The sequence below is a fragment of the Leptonychotes weddellii genome, chromosome 15, assembly GCF_054177405.1.
Source record: "Leptonychotes weddellii isolate Sample4059 chromosome 15, ASM5417740v2, whole genome shotgun sequence".
Lineage (NCBI taxonomy): Eukaryota > Metazoa > Chordata > Mammalia > Carnivora > Phocidae > Leptonychotes > Leptonychotes weddellii.
The window spans coordinates 23,389,690-23,409,670 of NC_138383.1; the positions used below are offsets into that span (position 1 = coordinate 23,389,690).

Genomic DNA, 19,981 nt, shown 5'->3' on the forward strand with positions numbered 1-19,981 from the left:
GGGTGATAGACACTGGGGAGGGTATGTGCTCTGGTAAGCGCTGTGAATTGGGCAAGACTGTTGAATCTCAGATCTGTACCTCTGAAACAAATAATGCAATATATGTTAAGAAAAAACAAAAAAGAAGAAGAAGAAGGTAGCCAGAGGGGAAGAATGAAGCGGGGGAAGAATGAAGCGGGGGAAATTGGAGGGGTAGACGCACCATGAGAGACGATGGACTCTGAAAAACAAACTGAGGGTTCTGGGGTGGGGTGGGAGGATGGGTTAGCCTGATGGTGGATATTGAGGAGGGCACATTCTGCATGGAGCACTGGGTGTTAAGCAGAAACAATGAATCATGGAACACTTCATCTAAAACTAATGATGTAATGTATGGGGATTTACATAAGAATAAAAAAAATGTAAAAAAAAAAACACCAAAAAACCAAGATGTGCTCAGTATTGTTTTACACAGAGCCATTTTTGTATCTTCTTTTGTATGTCTATGCGATGTGTGTTCTTTTGCCCTTTTCTCTTTAGGGTTTTTAGTCTCTTAGATGTTTTTTTCCAAGTTCTGTGTATTTAGGAATTTACCCTTTGTAAAATATGGCAAATTTTGCTTTTGCTTATAAAGTTGTCATGAAATTAAAATTTTTTTTTTTTGAAATTAAAAATTTTTTAACTGCAGTAAAATATATCAGTATTTTTTTAAACTTGATTTTGACTCAGAAAACTTTTCCTTATGACCACTCTATAGGAAAGTTCACCCCTATTTTGTTATTTGTGCATTTTTTAATATTTAGACCTCTGATCCATTTGGAGTTTATTCTTACCCATGGTGTGAAGAAATGACCTAATATCTTTTCCTAAGTGGCTATCTAATGGTGCCAACACCTGTTATTAAAATGTCCCTTTTGTTTTAGTGATTTGAAATACCACTTTAATAAAGCATTAGGTTTCTGTATGTAGCTGTGTCCATATCTGGACTTTATAGTATTTTATTGGTCTATTCATGTGCCAATATCTTGCTTTTCAAATTATAAAGCCTCCCTAATATATTCTGATATTTGGTAGGGCTATACTCCACTCAAAGATCTTCCCCCCCCAATGATTTGATATTCTTACACGTTTATTTTTCCAAATGAATTCCAGTATTAACTAGTATAGCTCTATACCAAAAACTGTTGGTATTATTAGGATCTCATTAAATTTATTAACTCAGGAAGAAAGTGACATCATGAGGTTGAGAGTTCTTAACCAAAAACAAGGGATGTTTTTCCAATTGTTTAGTTATACCTTGTGTCTTTAAGAAACGTTTTATGTAGATTTTTGTTAAAACCAAATTCTTAGAAATTTAAATATCTTACTTTTTGTTGCTTTGTAAATGCAATTTTCCTTCTTGTTATATTGTATAATTGGTTACTGAATACATGAAGATTTATTTTATATCCTTCAGTCTTGCTAAATTACTTTGAAATAGTTTTGTCATTGATTTTCTGGGGCTTTCCAGATGAACTATCATGTCATCTGCAAACAAACTTTTTTTCTTTTCCCATTACTATGCTTACAATTGTTTTCTCTTTCCTATCTGTACTTTTTCATATTTGCAGTACAATGTTATATACCAGAAACAATGCACAGCTTTATGATTTTAGTGTCTATCTTAAGATGCTGGCCTTAGGATTTAGGCGTATGTATGCATGTATGCTTCTCTGTATTTACGAAAATCATGTTAAGGATCTATCAATTCCTGTTTTCTTAAAACTTTAAAGTTAGGAATAGGTGCTGAATTTTGCCACAGACTTTTTCAGCATCTATAAAGAGAATATGATTTTTCTCCTTAGACCCATTAATATGGTGAACTGTATCAAAAGAGTTCCAAATACTGAATCATCTTTGTATTCCTACTATAAACCTCACTTCATCATGATGTATTTTCTTAATGCAGTGTTAAAGTTTGCACAGTATTTAAGATTTTGCATTGATATTCATAAATATCTGTAATTTTCATTTTTTGCACCACCTTTAACAGGTTTAGAAACTGGTATTACTCTTGCTTTGTAAAATTAGAAAGTTTGTAAAAAAAAATGGGAAAGTTCTTCTGCATTTTCTATGTTCTGAAGTAATTTATGTAGCTTTGGGAATGTATGGGCTCTAAAGGTTTTGCAGATTTCCCTTGTGAAATCACATAGGTTTGGTGTTTTGTGGGATAGCTCCTTGATAAATTTGTGTCTTCCATTAAGTTAAAAAATTTTAAAAATTTTTATTTATTTTTAAATTTGAGAGGGAGAGCAGAGGGTGGGAGGTGGGGCAGAGGGAGAGACAGAATCTTAGGCAGGATCCATGCCAGCACGGAGCCTGACATGGGGCTTGATCTCTTGACCCTGAGATCATGATATGAGCGGAAAATTAAAAGTCAGACACTTAACTGACTGAGCCATCTAGGTACCCACTCCCCCCCTTTTTTTAAGCTGGGTGTGGAGCCCAAAGTGGGACCTGAACTCACAACTCTGAGATCAAGACCTGAGCCGAGATCAAGACTTGGGACACTTAACTGGCTGAGCCACCCTAGCACCCATTTTTTAAAAATCTCTAATGAGGTTTTCTTAAACTGTATTTTCCTAAGAATCCACTTCATCTAGGTTTTCAAATTTATTTGCATAGAAGTGTGTAAAATGGTTGCATAAGATTTTCTCAATTTCTTCTGTATCAAGTTCTTTTCCCCTTGTCATCTATTTTGTGTATTTTGTGCTTTTTCTTTTCCTCCTTGATTAAACTAGCCAGTGGCTTATCTATTTTGTGAATTTCCCCTAAAGGTCCAGGATTGAATCATCAATTTGGTGTATAGTTTTTCTGTTAACTCATTAATTTCTACTTTTATCTTTAATTTTTTGTGGGTGTTTTTTTCCCCCCCCTTTGGCTTACTTTGTTCTTCTTTTTTCATTTCTGATTTGGGAATTATTTTCATTCTTTTTTTTTTTTAACTGTGATAAAGTAACCAGATTAGGTCCAAGATGGAGTTGCTCAGGCTAAGCCACCTCAGCAAACCAAGATTTAGGATCGAAGTTTCTATATTCCCCTCTTCCTGAAAAGGCAGGCCTAGGTAAATCATCAGTGAGTGCCCGCACAGCATACATTGCCTGACCCAGATCTAAGACTTCCCTTTGCTCCAGTAACAAAAGCAACCCAGCTTTAACCAACCAGCAAATGCCCAGTGTAACTTCCTTGTTCCCACCCACTTTGGTCTATAAAAATCTCTTGCTTTGTAAAGCAATTCGGACGGAGCGCCTTTCTATCTGCTAGATTGGATGCTGCAGAATTTACCAATGACTGAATAAAGTCAGTAAGATTTTAAAAATTTACTTGAATTTTACTCTTTAACAAATAAATATTTAGGACTATGAATTTTCCTCTGCTCACTGCCTTCAAAGTATTCCACAGATTCTTATATGTAGTATTTTCATTATCATAATTTTTTAGGAACTCTGTAATTTGTTTACATTCCCCCTTTACCCAAGAGTTTTTTTAATTGAGGCATAATTTTGAATGTTTATCAAGATGCAGAAATTATCTGTCATTCCAGAAAGCACCCTCATGTCCTTTCCCATTCAATCCTCCTCCTCCCCCAGAAGTTCTAGTACTAGGGGTTAATTTTGCATGTATTTTCCATGTATTTATTTAAATGGAATAAAACGCTATGGACATTTTGACATCTAATTTAGCTCACTCAGCATAGTATTTTTGAGATTTATCCATACTACTATATGTATGAATGGTTCATTGCTTTTTACTGCTAATATTGTTTTTTTTTTTTTAAAGATTTTATTTGTCAGAGAGAGAGCACATGTGTGCACACACAAGCAGGGGGAGTGGCAGGCAGAGGGAGAAGCAGGCTCCCTGCTGAGCAAGGAGCCCGATGCAGGACTCGACCCCAGGACCCTGAGATCATGACCTGAGCCAAAGGCAGACGCTTAACTGACTGAGCCACCCGGGTGCCCGCTAATATTGCACTTCAACAATATATGTTTATCCATTCTCCATCCAGATTTGACTACTTTGAAGAAAGTCGTTATGAACATTCTTGTACAAGGCTAACATATAATAAGAGGCTTCTAAATTTCAAGGTGGAAATGCCCTTTCGCTTTTTGTTTTCTTGCATGGGACCTGATGTTTTCTTTCTTAAAGATTTTATTTATTTATTTGAGACAGAGAGAATGAGAGACAGAGAGCATGAGAGGGAGGAGGGTCAGAGGGAGAAGCAGACTCCCTGCCGAGCAGGGAGCCCGATGCGGGACTCGATCCCGGGACTCCAGGATCATGACCTGAGCCGAAGGCAGTCGCTTAACCAACTGAGCCACCCAGGCGCCCCTGGAGAATTTTTCTGTATCTTAAAAGTCCTACAGCTTTACTGGAATGTATCCTGCAGTTTACCTTCTGGTATGAACTTCTGATGTGGACATTTAGATTTTTATTTCCAGGAAGTTGTCTTGGATATCATGGCTTTATCCTTTTTCCTTCTTGAGAGGCACCAACTACATATTAGACTTTTTGGACCCATCTTCCATTTAAAGTGTCAATTAAAAAAGAATCTCATTTTCATTCTCTTGACTGTTTTCCTGCTTCTCTTGAATTCTTTTATTATATTTGCATTTGAATTGACTGTTCGGTGGGAACCTTGTAACTTACTCTTCATTTCTGGTATGTTTTTCTTCTCTTTTCTGAGTTTAATCTACTCTGATTTTATTCCATTCTTAGTTTTATATTTCTGATTCAAGGCTTTTTCTTCATATCCCCAAACACTAGTTTGAGGACGTTTTATTTCATTTTGAGTGTTGTGTCAATTTTCTTCTACCTTATGTTTTTGGGGTGGGGGAAGGGAAGATTTTCACCAGTTGAATGTTCTGATTCACATTTTTTCCTACAGTAGTTCTGTCTACATGTAGTCCATTCTTTCCTATTTCTATTCATTTCCTGGTCAAGAGTTCCTGGTTCAAGAACACTCCTAAGTTTACTTTCTCTTTCTTTTTTGGAAGAGTATTAATTTCTCCTCCTCCTTCTTTCTCCTCACTGCCATGTCTCCACCCCTTCCCTATGAAGCACTGCTTCTAACTTAAATTACCAATTCTGGCACCACTTACTTTCAAGCTCTTCTCTGTGGCCAAAGCTGCAAACTACCAAGTTTCAAACCTATGTTCAGTACTTTGGAACTTAGTGGTGATTCTCTTTCTGGAAGGGATATTCTGTGCTTCATCTAAGTCTCCCATGGCCCTAAACTCTTATCAGTGAACCTGTTAAGCCTTCTCTCTCTCTTCACATCCACAGGATTGGGCAGAAGGAGCTGTTCGAATCGGATTTATTTCTCTACTTAGAGGTAATTTGAAGGTTGTGGTAATGTTCCTAATAATGCTGAAGGCATGGGTGATGTGTGATGGATATGTGCTTTCTGTTGGCTTTATAGGTTTAGAGAAAGGTAGGTGGGGAAATTGGATCAGGCTGCTGACACTGTTCTCCAAACCTGGAAGTCTACACATACATAACTAAAGTACTACTATCTTAGAAATACTGGTTTTGTCATTTTTCAAAACACTTTACCTACCATTATTAGATTCACTTTTTGTATCATTTAACAGTTTTCCAGAGTAATTCTTCTTCATTTTCATCTAATTTGGTTCAGAAACACATTCTGCCCTGAGAGTTTATTCATAAATTTCATAATAATGTCTTACTGGACTATTTTTGCTAGTGATCTGTGAAAGGTCTCTTATGATAATACAACTAATATTTACAGGATGCTCAGTATGTGCTAGGCACATTCTAAGCACTTAATGTGTAGTAATGCAGTTAAATCCTCACGACTATTATTACTTCCATTTTACAGATGAGGAAGCAGAGGCTCAAATAGGCTAAGCAACTTGCCCGAGGTCATACAGCTAAAATGAACACTAGCAATAAGAATCAAGAAAATAATCTTAGACCTACGTTAAATTTTAACCTCTTTTTTCCCCTTTCTTAATTATTGTTCTGTCAGTTAACTTCTGTAAGCAGAGATAGGAAGGGTCAAATAAAACTATTTCAAATAATGTGCTTTTTGAACACTTCGCTCTTCAATCACAAAACTGAAAAATCAGAGGTGCCTGGGTGGCTCAGTCAGTTAAGTGTCTGCCTTCAGCTCAGGTCATGATCCCAGGGTCCTGGGATCGAGTCCCACGTCAGGCTCCCTGCTCAGCAGGGAGCCTGCTTCTCCCTCTCCCGGCCGCTCCCCTTGTTTGTGCTCTCTCTGTCAAATAAATAAAATCGTTAAAAAAAAAAAAAAACAACTGAAAAATCATGTTAGGTGACTATTTAAAATCTTGAGGAGTAGAAACCTCACCTAATATTTGGACATATTTCGTATGGACATATATAGACCACAGAGGAAGTCAAAATATCTATCTACACTCAGTGTAGGATTCACACACTGAGTGATGTATGCCTAATATTTAGAATTATGGAGATAGACTCTAGATGAAAAAGCCAAAAGAATTATAAGCACTTGTTTCAGGAGAGCTGTATGGGGAAGAGAAAGAGACTGCTGTAAAGGATCCTGTTTGGGGGGCACTTTTACCATTGTTTAACATTGTACTATCAAGTACATGTATTATTCTTACAAAAATAAGGTCAATTTCTACAAAGCATAAATTACCTTCTTAAAATTCATTAAGCTGATAAAAATGGAGGGATTGATGATATTTGGCATGGCAAATATATGTGTGAAACAGCCCTGATATATCCTTGATAGGAAGGAAAACTTAGGCCATCTTTTTGGAATGCAATTTGACATTATTTGTGAAATCTTAAAAAAAAAAAAAAAGTATGCCTTTTGATAATGTAGTTCCACTTTTTGGAATCTGTCCTTCAGAAATACTCATAGGACACAAAAATCTATATGGAAAAATGTTTCTTAAAGCAATAATGTAATAGTGAGAACCTGGAGGCAATCTAACCACCAGTAGGGGAATGATTAGTAATAGGTAAGATACTGAGTGAAAAAAATAAATTCTAAAATAGGAATGGCATGGCTCACTTTTTATTTAAAAAAAAAAAAGTATGCTGGTATATGCACAGATTCATATATCTATGTTCGTATATGCATTTAGGAAGATCCTAGAAGAAATAACTTAACTATTAACGGGTTGACAATGGAATGGGAGATGATTTTAACTTTCTATGGTTTTCATTTTCCTTTTTTAAACAGCAAATGTGTAATACTTCTGTAGTGAAAAAATAAAACAAAAAGGTTTTTATAGTGACAAAATGTAAGGAAGAGTCACAGATCACAGTAAAATTTCATTTCCCTACTGTAATTACCAGCCTGATGAACCTTCCACCCTTTAAAATCTATAAAGGATTTGAAAGGTAAAACTTTTCTAGGAAAAATTTGAGATTCTAAATGCAAGCACAAATAAATATACAACAAAGTAGTAACAGTATAATGTCAATATGAATAAACTCATCATAAGTTAATCAACTCTCCATTATCCAAACCAATAGGGTGCAGTGGCCCACATAATTTTCCAGGTTTTATAGTCATGAAGTTTCTTAAATCCTTGAATTTGAAGGTTGTATGGGTGAACTCACAAAGTTAAAACTAAAGGAATTAAGAGATCTATGACGACTGAACTCAGTAGAAGCTAGAGAGCTATTTAAGCTCTTGCTGGTTTTCGTCATTCTGCCATCAGGACGAAAAGCAGTCTGGCATTGTGAATTCACTGGCCTTAACAGAAATGCCTTCATTCTTTCTCAGCTTATTATTAGAGGAAGATAAAATGGTGAGGATTTGGGATTACTGGGTTTTTGTTTTGCACAAGATCATGTGAAAGAATAAATTCATGTCAATGATACAATCAAGAGGAAACTGAAAACAATAATATACTAAGTAACCCCCTTAAAGAAACTGAAAAGTACCCAGGGAATGACAGGAGAGTACAATATTCTACATAACAGTATTCTACAGCTTAAAGCAACTGTGAGCAAAAGGAAGCTTTTCTTGGATATATAAGAAATACACATTTCTATCTGTTTGGGTTCAAGTTCTGGTTCTATCACTTATGACTTTGGATGTAACAAATACTTGGGTCTCAGTTTCCCTCTCTTCTAAATAAGGAAACATCACGTACCACATAGGAAGGATGTATGATAAAATAATTCACATGAACGGGCTTTCAGTTCTTCAGAAGAAAGCTATGAATCCTTAAGTATGAACCTGGAAAGCTAATTAAAAAAAAGATGACCGCCATCAAAATTAAGTCTGAAAGGCAGTAGCTGAGAGGGACTTTAAGATCATTACCAGCTATCTACTCTACCACAAATAACAGAATTCATACTAAAGCTGGGACTGTAGTGCAAATGTAGTTTGAGCAATCAAATAAGCTCATTTATTAATATGTTAATACAACAAAAAATAAGTGAAACAGATTTGGTATAACCTAAAAACACTGACCTAAGATGATGATATTATCTTGGTGTTTCTTTTGAAAATATATTTGGAGCTGGTTGTGCAAAAGATACATCATCACTGAACAATAATAACCATGGGGTATTAATAATGAAACAATTAAAAATAGGATTAAACACATATGTGTACATAGGGGGTTATTTCTCTCTTGTGTAAAATAATCTTCAACCAGCTAACTGAAGTTTTGAGATCTAAAAGGAAAGCAAAAGGTGATATCATCCAATATTTATTGAGCAATATAGACAAATTATGCTAAGCAACAGAAATACAAAAAAGTGTTAGATTTACTATGCATGTCCTCCACATACACTACAAACTATGGCCAAATAGTTGGGGGAACAAATTACTAAATTAATTGAGTTATTATATGTGACCTATTCCATCAAAATAGTAGTAGTAACAGGCAATAGTGAAGAAGAAAAAAGAAAAAGGGTTTTTGAAAAGATTTTTTTTAAAGATTTTATTTACTTATTAGAGAGTGAGCGAGAGAGAAACAGCATGAGAGAGGAGAGGGTCAGAGGGAGAAGCAGGCTCCCTGCTGAGCCGGGAGCCCGATGTGGGACTCGATCCCAGGACCCTGGGATCATGACCTGAGCCGAACGCAGTCGCTTAACCAACTGAGCCACCCAGGCGCCCCTGAAAAGATATCTTAATACTTTATAGCAGCTCACAATTTCTTGTATGCTGGTCATCACATCTGATTGGTTTACAGAAACCCTGGGAGTGAGGTAGGAACCCTGAAGCTCGACCCACAGTTAGGGGAGAAAGATGACGCCTGAAGAGGTTAAGCAACTTACTTAAGATCACAGGTCAGGAGCTGGAGAGTGAGAGCCTGGCCAGTTTGCCAACTTTGTCCAGAGCTTATTTCCACTACGTTAAATTTTAAGTTATCAATACTAACGTGAGAACTAAAAGGGAGTTTAGAAATATTCAAATGCAGTACTTCCCTGATCAATCTGATAAAAACTTTTTCGGGTGTGCATTAAAAACAGAGTCTTAGGCCCCACTGCAGACCTTTTGAATGATAATCACTGGGAGAGAGGTTTTATATGGTTACAAGAGCCCCAAGAGGTGGTTTTAATGATTAGGTAAGTTTGGAAAAATGCTCTTCTACATCTGCATGTCCAACATGGCAGATCTGTGGCTATTTAAATTTACACTGATTAAATCAAACGAAAAAATCGGATCTTTCCATTGCACTAGCTACCTTTTAAGTGCCCAACAGCCAGGTGTAGCTAGCGGCTGCCATATTGGATGACACACATATAAGACATTCCTATCACTGCACAAAGTTCTGTTGGTCAATGCTGATTCTAGACCAGCCCTTCCACTATGAGGATGAGAAAATTGAGGCCCAGAATTTCATCTGACAAGTGCTATGAAGCTAGTCAGTGGCAGAATTGAAACACGAACCTAGTCTGCCCGTACCTCTCTTACTATATCATTTCATCCCACCTCAAATCAGGCTTTTTCATATAGGAATTATTTCCTTTCCACCTTTTCTTGGGGGTTCCAGCAAAAAAAGAAGAAAAAGTCTAAATCTGTGTGTGTGTGTGTAAATCTTAAAAAAAAAAAAAGTCATTAAAAATCATGATTAAATCTAAACCAATCTGTAATTTTTATAAAAAACTAAAGGTAGTGTTGGACAGTTACTTATAGTCCGGTGTTAGGAGACATATCTTTTCTTGTTTAACTATTTTAACTCCTCCTCTTCTACTGACCTGATGTTTTCATCTTTCTCTTGGATTTGAAACCCTGAAACTGTTACATTTTAACTTGCTTACCTTAATATTTAAATGTGAAAAGATTATATCTTTTTCAGCAAACATTTTAAAAATGAAAACAGAAATAAGGAGCAATCAAAAAATAGTGACTTGTCTAATTTTAGAATATGGTCACTCAAACCACTGAGCACTCTTGGCTTTCAGTAATCTAGTGGTTCTTATTTATGACATTAATATGCTGTTTTCACTTGTAACCTACAGCTCTACCTTTTTTTGACTACTGTTATATTTTCAAACAATTTGAGGGCCTAAAAGCATCTGAATATGTAGCAAGGTTTAGACTCTAATCAGGTCACCATATAACCAGTCACAAAAAAATACAACAGTGTCTTCTTTAAAAATAAAACCAGTTGTTCCTGTCTAGTATGTTCAGAATGCAAATGTCTCCAAAGTCAATCAGCTTAAGTCATGACAGTTCATGTTTAAAGTCAGCTGGAAAATAACCTGGAACTCCACAGTAATTAGAACTTTAAAGACAGAATTACACAGCTCTATCAGTTTTTTTAAGTACGTAGTATTCATTTCCATGTTAAATTCTAGTGAAACTGATGTCAAACTATAAAATTAAAAATTGGATTGTTGAAAAACATGGCCCAACATAAAATACTCATGGACAAATACTTATTCAAGACACTTTTGCCATAATTTGCAAGGTACCCAGAAGCCTTCAGAGGGGGTTCTATATAAATAGAAGCTACTTGTTATTCAGAGAAAGAGATGGTGCCAAAAAAAAAAAAAAAAAAAAAAGACAGCTATTTTCTTTCTAAACACTCATTGGTGTTGAGGTAAACAAAAAGAATACAGTCTAAGTAAGCATGGTAGAGCAGAGCAGGAGTCTCTAAGTCATGACATGGGGAGAGAGAAAAATGTCTGTGTTTCAGTATTTTAAACTGGGGACTGGTAGTTTAAGAGGAAATTTATTCTCTGGCTTTTAGACCAGGTTCATTACTTCTACATCTTATCTGTTATGTCTTGACTCCACTTCACTATATTAGGAAGAGGAAAAACAAGTGCCCTGAAGATTCTTACGCCAACAAAACTACTTTTGGAGGCAGCACAGCTCAGCAAATGAAGAACATTAGAAAAATGTTAACTGACAACAGCAGAAAGGGAACTACCTCAACGACCGAGTGATAAATGGCACATACTAATGTAAAGAATATGAAAACTACTGCAAACTGTAAACAAATATAAAAGTGTTCCAAAAATTTCAAATCTCATAATAAGAGAACTGCAAAAGTAAGTAATAATAAAGAAAGAAATGAAAATATTGTGAAGGAGGGGCTTTGAGAAGAAGCCCAGCTTGAAAGGAAGACACAGGTCAAAAGGAAGGGGCGGGGGGGGGGGGGGGACAGTTCTGACCACGTCTGTACCAGGAGATGCTTCTAACAGCTTCAGTACTATCCCCAGAAGACAATTTAGGCAGCTTTAGGGAAAGTGATTTAGGCAACAAGCAAATGTGCTTTGAGGGAGGAGAAATACAGAGGTGTTGCTGAATTTTCTACCTACGAAAAGATGCACTAGTGAGAGAAAACGACCATGAAATCCCAGACTGTAATTCCCAAGCTTCCTGTAGAAAAACATCAACCACTCTCAGACATACAAGCCAGCGCATTTGAAAATGACCCAGCGAAGTTTTCAGCTGGCCCTCACTATCTCTCAAACCCTCCTTCCTCCACTTCCCTGCTGTTCTCTCCTGGCTCACAGAATATAGGCCAATGAGCGGTGGGTGGGTGAGGAGGATGTGAGAGAAAATTTGAGAAGTAAAAAAGGGAGCAACTTAACAAGGACATGAATGAGACTGAAGGGTGTAATAAGGGCATGCAAACAACAATTCGAACGGAACGGGCTTTCCTGGGCAGCAGAGACCGTTCAGTGTTGGTAAGGGTTCAAGCAAACGCCAGACTACATACCACTTGTCAGAGAGGCTGCAGAGGGGACGGCTGCTTTGGGTGACCTCTAATGTCTCTTCCGACTCTGAAACGTTAGGATTCTTATTTCACAAAAGAGAACGCAATGGTCCCGAAAGCCCCCCAACCTAGAACCCTTTTAAAGAAGCGGCCCAGGTGGCTACTTCCCAAACACCACTCCCACACGTGCCCACCCCGCCCCCTTTCAGTATTTCCACCTCCACGTGCGAAATGCCTCGCGGCACTCGCCCCGGAGCGGAGAGGCACCTTCCCCCGCAAAGCACTCAAACTAGGCCCCTCTGGGGCAAGTGAGGACTCCACTCTCCCACCCTGGACAGCTAAAAAAGGAAAAGTCTCAAATCCAGCCTCCCCCCCGCCCCCCCCCGCCTCCACCAGCCAGAGCTGAAGGGGGAGGGGGGGGCGGGACGCAGAGAAAAACTTTCTTCTAAAATTTTTCTCCCAAAGAGTGGAGGAAGTAGAGAGAACCCCGCCGAGTCCGGGGCTGAGGGGGTGGGGGGAGGGGAACCCCCGAATCGTTTAACGGCCGGTAGGGGGAGGGGGACTCTGGAGGTTGAGGGGGCGTGGGATGGAGAAACAGGCCTGGGAGCGGGGTCAAAGAGCTGCAGGGGTTCCTGGGGTCGGGGAGCTGCAGGCGTCCCCCCCACCTGGCACACAAAGCGGCTGCCGCGCTCGGCTCTCACCAGATCCTTTGTGTTTTCCATCAGGGCCTCATGGGTAGGGGTTGTCCGTGCTCCCCGGGCCCGCGGCGCCCCCTCCCCGAGCTGGGGGCAGGCGCCTCTCCCCGGGACTACGGCGACTACAGGGGGGCCCCCGCTGGGCCCAGACCGGTGGCGGCTGCGGCAGCCCCCGGATTTCCCCCCTTTAACTCGGGTGGCCCCAGGATATCAACAACATTAGCATAGCCCTCCCTCCCCAGCGCGCCTGCGCCGTGACCCGCGCCCCGATTGGCCCACTTCCCTACATACCCTCCTTTCTCTCCTCCAGCGTGGGACCCTCTGCAGGCTCCGTACTCCAAGGGCCGTACCAAGACGAGGGGGTGGAAAAGGCAACCGCGGCTCGTGTTAAGTCGAGTGGTTAAAAAGTCAGGAAGAAAAGTGGAAGTTTCATTCAGTCATCCCAGCTTATACTCTCGCTTTCTTGTGCTCCTTTCAATCAGTTGCAGCTGCGAAGTTGTGTTGGAAAAAATTTTCCACTCCAGTCACGCCGCTTCCCCCTCCACCCGGAAGATTGGTCCTCCCGGAGGAACTCCCCTACGGGGAGGGGTTGGTGAGGGGAGTGGGCGCTACGTAGGGAGAGAGTGTTGGTCACGTGCTAACAGACCGCGCAGGCTCCTTCCGACCCCGCGGGGCCTCAGCGGCCGCGGAAATCCAACGACCTCGGCGCACGCGCAGCGAGGTTCCACGTGAGCGCCTGCGTTTCTTCTCCAACCCAACGATGCCGCCGGAACGTAGAAGCCGAACGAAACCGGACCGGAGAACCGGAGTGAGGCTGGACCGGAAGAGCCGAACGAAGCCGGACCGGAGAGCCGGAACAGGGCCGGGCGGGCCGCCCCGAAAGGCTGCTCCTTCATCCCAGCGGAAACCGCCGGCCCGGCCGAGCGCAGCAGCCGCTGCGATCGCAGTCGCGGCGGAGGAGGAGAGACGGCTCCGGCAGCGGAACCGCCTGACGCTGGAGGAGGACAAGCCGGCCGTGGAGCGGTGCCTGGAAGAGCTGGTGTTCGGCGATGTCGAGGACAACGAGGACGCGTTGCTGCGGCGTCTGCAGGGCTCGCGGGTGAGGGAGGCCGCGGCGTGCGGGCTGGGCGCGCTCGGGCGGGGCGCACGGTGGGCGGTGAGCCTCCGGGGGCGGAGCCTGGGCGACCTGCGGCGCCGGGAGCGCTCAGGTCGGCGGGCGCCCGGAGAACGCGGGCGCCGACGGGTGCCAGACTGGAAGTCTCCGCTGGGCGGAGACCTCGCCTTTCTCCGCCCCCCGGGGGGGGGGAGCCCCTGCGCCTGGTATCCAGCAGGCGCTTGTACACGTACGTGTAGCGAACTGCGGTTGTGAGCATTTTTAGCGGCTCAGTCCCACTGTGCTCTCTCCAAACCCAGTGTTTCTTTCCTCGTGGCCGTTCGATCCCCTGCCTCAGTACCTTGCCGTGATTCAGGAGTTATGGAATCAGAATGTGGGTTTTAACAGCTTCCCAAGTGATTGGCCAACTTCTGAGAATGATCGTGTATTTGTTCACCAGATCATTGTTAGTCTGTTGGGGGCCGTATGTTTTTCTGGCAGTGAAAACCCTGCATGCTTTTTATCATCCCTTTTTATCCTTTTTGCACGTTTTTTTTATAACTTTTTGGGGACATTTGTAATCATTCCTTGTATGCTGTACCTGATTTATCTTCCAAGATAGGGAGTTCCAGATACTGTTCTAGGCAATGGAGGAGACACGCAATGGACAAAAACAGACAAAAGTCTCTTGCTCTTTTGGAGCATGTGTACCAGTGGCAGAAAAAGAAGATAAAGTAAAATGCAAATATGTCAGTGATGTGTGCTGAAGAGGAAAAAAAAGAAAGCATTTTAGGGAAAGGAAGATGAGTGTGTGTAGAGGCCGGGGAACTTTTACATAGCATGACCAAGCAAAGCCTCAATGAGAATACTCCGTTTGGTAAATGAATGCCCACCTCGCAAGTGGCCAGTGTCAATTGACTGTCAGTATTTCCTTTGGGTGCTTATGAGGGAAGCTGCAGAAATCTCGTTGGCAGATAGAGAACTGTTAATGGAAAACTGCTGGCCTTTGGGACAGTTGCATAGTCAAGAAAAAATATTTCAAGAAAAAGGAACAGTCTATGTGAGGCTCATAACAGACGAGCAAGAAAATATTTGGATATGGCTATTAGTGGTTTTGGGGAAAGTTCACGCTCAACTTCTGGGAGTATTCTGTGGTGTAGATTTAGATCTGATAGTCTAGTGTAAATTTTCTTAAGGTAGGGGGTCAAGAATGGTTATGAACGATGGAGAAGAGGTATGTCTAAGAATGTGAAATGCCCATTAGTTATGGTATTCAATCACGTGATTTTTGATGTTAGTCTGCCTCTGGCCCCATGATTTCTGTAGTTCTGGGATTTTTGCAACTCCTTTCCTCCTCTGTCAACTTTTGTTGTTCCCATCTTAATTGGTCCTCTCCTTTCAGCATGTCAGCTTTCGCTCCTTGACTGTTTGTCCTACCTGCCTGTCCAGCATATGGTGCCATTCTCTCATCTCTGCATTTTCTGTTCTGCCTCCAGCATTTGCTGTGGTAGTATTCTGTCCCATTGTTCCATCAGAGGGCCTGCAAAGCATTCTACAAGACCTCTAACTGTAAGGTGTGTGCGTCTGCTGAAAAACTCAGTGCTTGAGGGCATTTTGTTTTCTCTAGGTTCAAGTACAGGAAGACTCAGGTGACTTGGAAGTGGAGAATGAAGCAAAAGATAATTTTCTATTCCAAAAGAAGCCAGTTTGGGTGGATGAAGAAGATGAAGATGATGAAATGTAGGTTGCCTAATTTTTCTTCCAGAAATCCTCTGGATATTTAAAAAATTATTTTGTAAGTTTTAAAGAAGTTGTCTTTACAAACACGTGATTACGTGAAGATTTAAAAAATACTGTAAAGCAGAAGAGAGAAGAGGGCATTCATAAACCCACCACCGAGGGAGAACCGATGTTAACATGTTGGCCCTCTTCTCTTGTGTGCAGTATCGAATAGCAAAGAAAGCATAGTGTTCGGTGTCACATTTGAGTTTGCCTTTTAATTTGGCCAGTTCCTAAGTGACCAAGGGCAAGTTTGGAACCTCCCTTTTCTCTTTCGAATGGAGGTAATAATAGTAATATCAGAAGGCTCTTGAGATTAAGTGAAATAATGTATGTGGAGCTCTTAGCACAATGTCTGAAACTGAGAAAAGGCTAGAAAAAAGCCTAGCACACTCAATATTATACTTGTAAGAGATGAGAATGTATTGTCTTGCAAGCATTTATCTCCACTTAAAAATAAAAACCTTTATAAACGTTTTTAAGTGGTTGTATTATAGTCTACTATATGAATTAACTATAATTTATATAGGTATCATTAGACAGGTTTTCCTATTTTTCCCTTTGATAAGTTGATATTGAGACAAATATTTTTCTGCATAAACCTTTTTTCCTTTCTAATTATTTCTGTAAGAAAAACTTTCTGTGGTAGAATTACTTAATCAAAGGGCATAGGCATGTGTAAGATTCTTGATAAAAACTGCCAGACTGACCAAGAGGTTCTCCCAGTTTACCTTTCCAATTGAAAGGTGTCCATTTCACTCCATTCTTATAAACAACGCTTTATCTTTTTTTCAGACTTTGTCAGTTTAATGGGTGGGAAATAACTATTTAATTGGTGTGATTTTTGTCATTACTCATTGGTATTCTTTCAGAGCATTCTCTATTACGTGTTTATCTTTTTTAAAAAATTAATGTGTATTTGATATTCTGTACCTTACAAATCTTGACTTATATTTGATTAAATGTGTTCTCAGATTTTTAAAGGCAACAACTAGCTACGACGAATCTTTTAAAGTCATTTAAAGCATACTGTTTTGTTTTTAATAGGGTTGACATGATGAGCAACCGGTTTCGGAAAGATATGATGAAAAATGCCAGTGAAAGTAAACTTTCAAAAGACAAGCTTCAAAAGAGACTTAAGGAAGAGTAAGTGTCCTTTTCCATGTGATTTACCAAGCTGTAACTTATAATCAGTGGTTTATTTAGATTCACTGAGTCTTTGGCTGTAACAGTTTCTTAGGTAGTGAGATTTCCATTTTGAAGTAGTAAGAGTGTTGCTACTGGAAGAAATGGTGTAAGTTTTAGTATTTTGGAGGGAGAGGGAATACAAGTACAAAAAAATTTTGGAAAATCTGGTAATCCTACCACCCACACATAATCAGTGATGATATTGCTTACTTGCTTGTCTATTTGTATATGGTAAACCATTTCTTTTCCATAACTTCTAGGCTCTTTTAGTTGAACAGAGCTGGGAAATGTATGTATTTTTTAAAATAATGACTTCATGGGGTGCCTAGGTGGCTTAGTCGTTATATATATCACCTTTATTCATCAATCGATGGACACTTGGGCTCTTTGCATAGTTTGGCTATTGATGATAATGTTGCTATAAATAAACATCAGCATGCATGTACCCCTTCAAATCTGTATTTTTGTATACTTTGGGTAAATACCTAGTAGTACAATTGCTGGATCATAAGGTAGCTCTATTTTTAACTTTTTGAGGAACCTCCATACTGTTTCCCAGAGTGGCTGCACCAGTTTGCATTCCCACCAACAGTGTAGGAGGGTTCCCCTTTCTCCACATCCTTGTCAGCATCTGTTGTTTTCTCTGTTGTTAATTTTAGACATTCTGACAGGTGTGAGATGGTATCTCATCATGGTTTTTATTTGTATTTTCCTGATAATGAGTGATGTTGAGCATTTTTTCATTTGTATTGGCTAGTTCAAAGTCCTTGTATCCTATTTCTGTCATGTCTGTCATTTCTGTGTCTTTCTCTTGACTGATTTTTGTTCTGGTTATGGTTCATGTTTTTCTGCTTCTCTGCATGTCTAGAAATTTTGATTGGATTTTGGGGCAATGTGAATATTAAGTTGATCAATGTCTGGATTTTGATTTTTGCTTTTAATGAGTGTTGAATGAGTGAATATTGAATGAGTGAGTACTTTTAATGAGTTTGTCTTGGCAGGTGTTTGATTGGCTTAGAGATTAGTTTGATCCTTTTAGGATTTGTTCTTAGTTTTGCTGTAGAGTAGCATTTGCTATAGGCTGGTTTAGCCCCATTTCTAAGATATGCCCTTTTTGCCATCTCTACTGAATGCTCTGAGTTTCCAACCTTCGCTTGCTGGTTGGAACTCAAGTGTCTCAACTCTGGTGTGCAACTTATGGCTCCCTTGTAGTTCTTTGCCTGACCTCATGGAGTTTCATCCTCTGAATGTGCAGCTTAGTATTCAGCAAAAATGTCTGTGGACCCCAGTGCAGATTTTTGGAGCTTTTTTGTTTTAAGTAGGCTCCACGCCCAGCATGGAGCCCAACACGGGGCTTGAACTCACGACCCTGAGCTGAGCCAAGGGGCGCCTGGGTGGCTCAGTCAGTTGGGCGTCTGCCTTTGACTCAGGTCATGATCTCGGAGTCCTGGGATCGAGCCCTGTGTCAGGCTTTCTGCTTGGTGGGGAGTCTACTTCTCCCTCTCCCTCTGTGCTCTCCCTCTCTCTCAAATAAATAAAATCTTAAAAAAAAAAGAAGCTGAGCCACGATCAAGAGTCGGGTGCTTGACTGAGCCACCCAGGTGCCCCCCATTTTTTTAAAATTTATTTTTATTTTTTATTCACTTATATTTTAATAAGGCAAATCCTTTAAAAAATTTTTTTTTTAATTTTTAAGTAGGCTATACACCCAGCATGGAGCCGTAATGTGGGGCTTGAACTCACAACCATGAAATCAAGAGTCAGTCACCCAACCAACTGAGCCACCCAGGCGCCTGGAGCTCTTTCTTTTTCTCTTCTTTTGTTCACTGCCCCTTAAATTCCAGTTGTCTCAGGCTCTTTCAGGTCTGACTTTTTCTCATTAGTTCTGTGCCAGGGTCTCAAAAAATTGCGTTCAGGGGAAAATCTTGGGATGACAGCGCTCACCTTGTTATTTCCTTTCTCTCAGGGATCGCAATCTTATGTTGTTTATTGTCCAATTTTTGGAAACAGTTTCATGTATTTTGTCTAGTTTTCTAGTTGTTTATGGCCAGTGGGCTGAGTTTGGTGGCTTTGTACTTCTGTATTAAACAATTAGAATGACACTCTGCACTCTTCCAGAAACTAGCCCTTCAGAATCTGTTTCTCATGCTTGTAAAGCTTACTTTTTCCTGAGTGAAATGCTCCAATTTTATTCGAAGGATATGTGATTGTGTTTTGTATATTCTTACCAACCTGGTCATTTTCTCTCAGATGTGTTTTACTGTGTGCTCTATTACTGTAGCATTGGTTTATAACCACAGAGTTCTTTACTTAGTCCCAAGATCTGAGATGTGTTGATATGAACAAATAAGCAGACGTGTAACTAGACAAAAATAATTAACAAATATGTATCCAGGTGTCCTATATCCAAGACTAGTTGAAACGGTTAGAAGTTCACAAAAGTTTCCCATATAGGCAAGTTGGGATTATTCTGTGTGTGTAGTCCTTCTGTTCTTAAACATAATAATTTCTTTGGCAGAGATTGTATACGTGCTCTCAAGGTGAGCTAATCTAATTTTGTAAGCTCGGTGAGCATTTATTAACACAAAAATGAAATTTTGTATTTTTGTTTAGATTCCAGCATGCCATGGGGGGAGTACCTGCCTGGGCAGAGACTAGTAAGCGGAAAACATCTTCAGATGGTGAGTATTGGTATCTCTGTTTAAGTTAGTAAATAAATCTCTGTTCCTATTCTGTTCTGTGAGCTTTCTCATGAGGCTCGTTAAAACCTGGTGTTTCAAATATGTCTTTTTTTTTTTTCTCTCTCCTTTAAATGTTTGGTTTCGAAGTCTACCAATTCTCTGAGGGAAGCTCTTTTACAATAGTGTAAGATTGACTTAATAGCATGTTGTCTGTTGTATGGACAGTAAGGGATGAATTTTATGATGTTTAATTCTCAACAGAACTGTGTTGTGTTATGGCATAGGATTAAGGAAAAATAACTATTCTTCTTCATTCAGAACCCCTTCTGAAGACATTGGCAGCTAATATAGCACATGTCCAGTCAGGCCCAGATGATC

General features: G+C 40.0%; 1 protein-coding gene and 1 long non-coding RNA gene across 3 annotated transcripts; one reads left to right on the forward strand and one right to left on the reverse strand.

The window, feature by feature from the left end:
* Nucleotides 1-4,183: 4,183 nt before the first annotated feature.
* Nucleotides 4,184-13,113, reverse strand: LOC145717360 (uncharacterized). 2 transcript variants are annotated; one of them, XR_014140526.1, is made up of 3 exons: nt 12,869-13,113; nt 12,171-12,234; nt 4,184-8,229 (listed from the first exon to the last, which is right to left on the reverse strand). It is a non-coding gene; the product is annotated as an uncharacterized LOC145717360 (long non-coding RNA). The 2 variants fall into 2 exon arrangements; XR_014140525.1 differs by lacking the exon at nt 4,184-8,229 and having other exon boundaries at nt 10,481-12,234.
* Nucleotides 13,114-13,461: 348 nt separating this feature from the next.
* On the forward strand, nt 13,462-19,678 carry LOC145715860 (U3 small nucleolar RNA-associated protein 18 homolog). The gene is made up of 4 exons (XM_081805226.1): nt 13,462-13,961; nt 15,583-15,695; nt 16,782-16,880; nt 19,536-19,678. Exons 1-4 carry the CDS (start codon nt 13,623-13,625, stop codon nt 19,630-19,632), a joined length of 648 nt encoding a protein of 215 aa, XP_081661352.1. The 5' UTR covers nt 13,462-13,622; the 3' UTR covers nt 19,633-19,678.
* Nucleotides 19,679-19,981: the final 303 nt, after the last annotated feature.

What these genes read in the sequence shown, in the direction of transcription:
- LOC145715860 (XM_081805226.1), top strand. Translation starts at nt 13,623, where the DNA reads ATGCCGCCGGAACGTAGAAGCCGAACGAAACCGGACCGGAGAACCGGA. An exon ending in GAAGATGAAGATGATGAAAT is followed by an intron (nt 15,696 to 16,781) that starts GTAGGTTGCCTA and finishes TGTTTTTAATAG; the next exon opens with GGTTGACATGATGAGCAACC. An exon ending in CAAAAGAGACTTAAGGAAGA is followed by an intron (nt 16,881 to 19,535) that starts GTAAGTGTCCTT and finishes ATTTTTGTTTAG; the next exon opens with ATTCCAGCATGCCATGGGGG.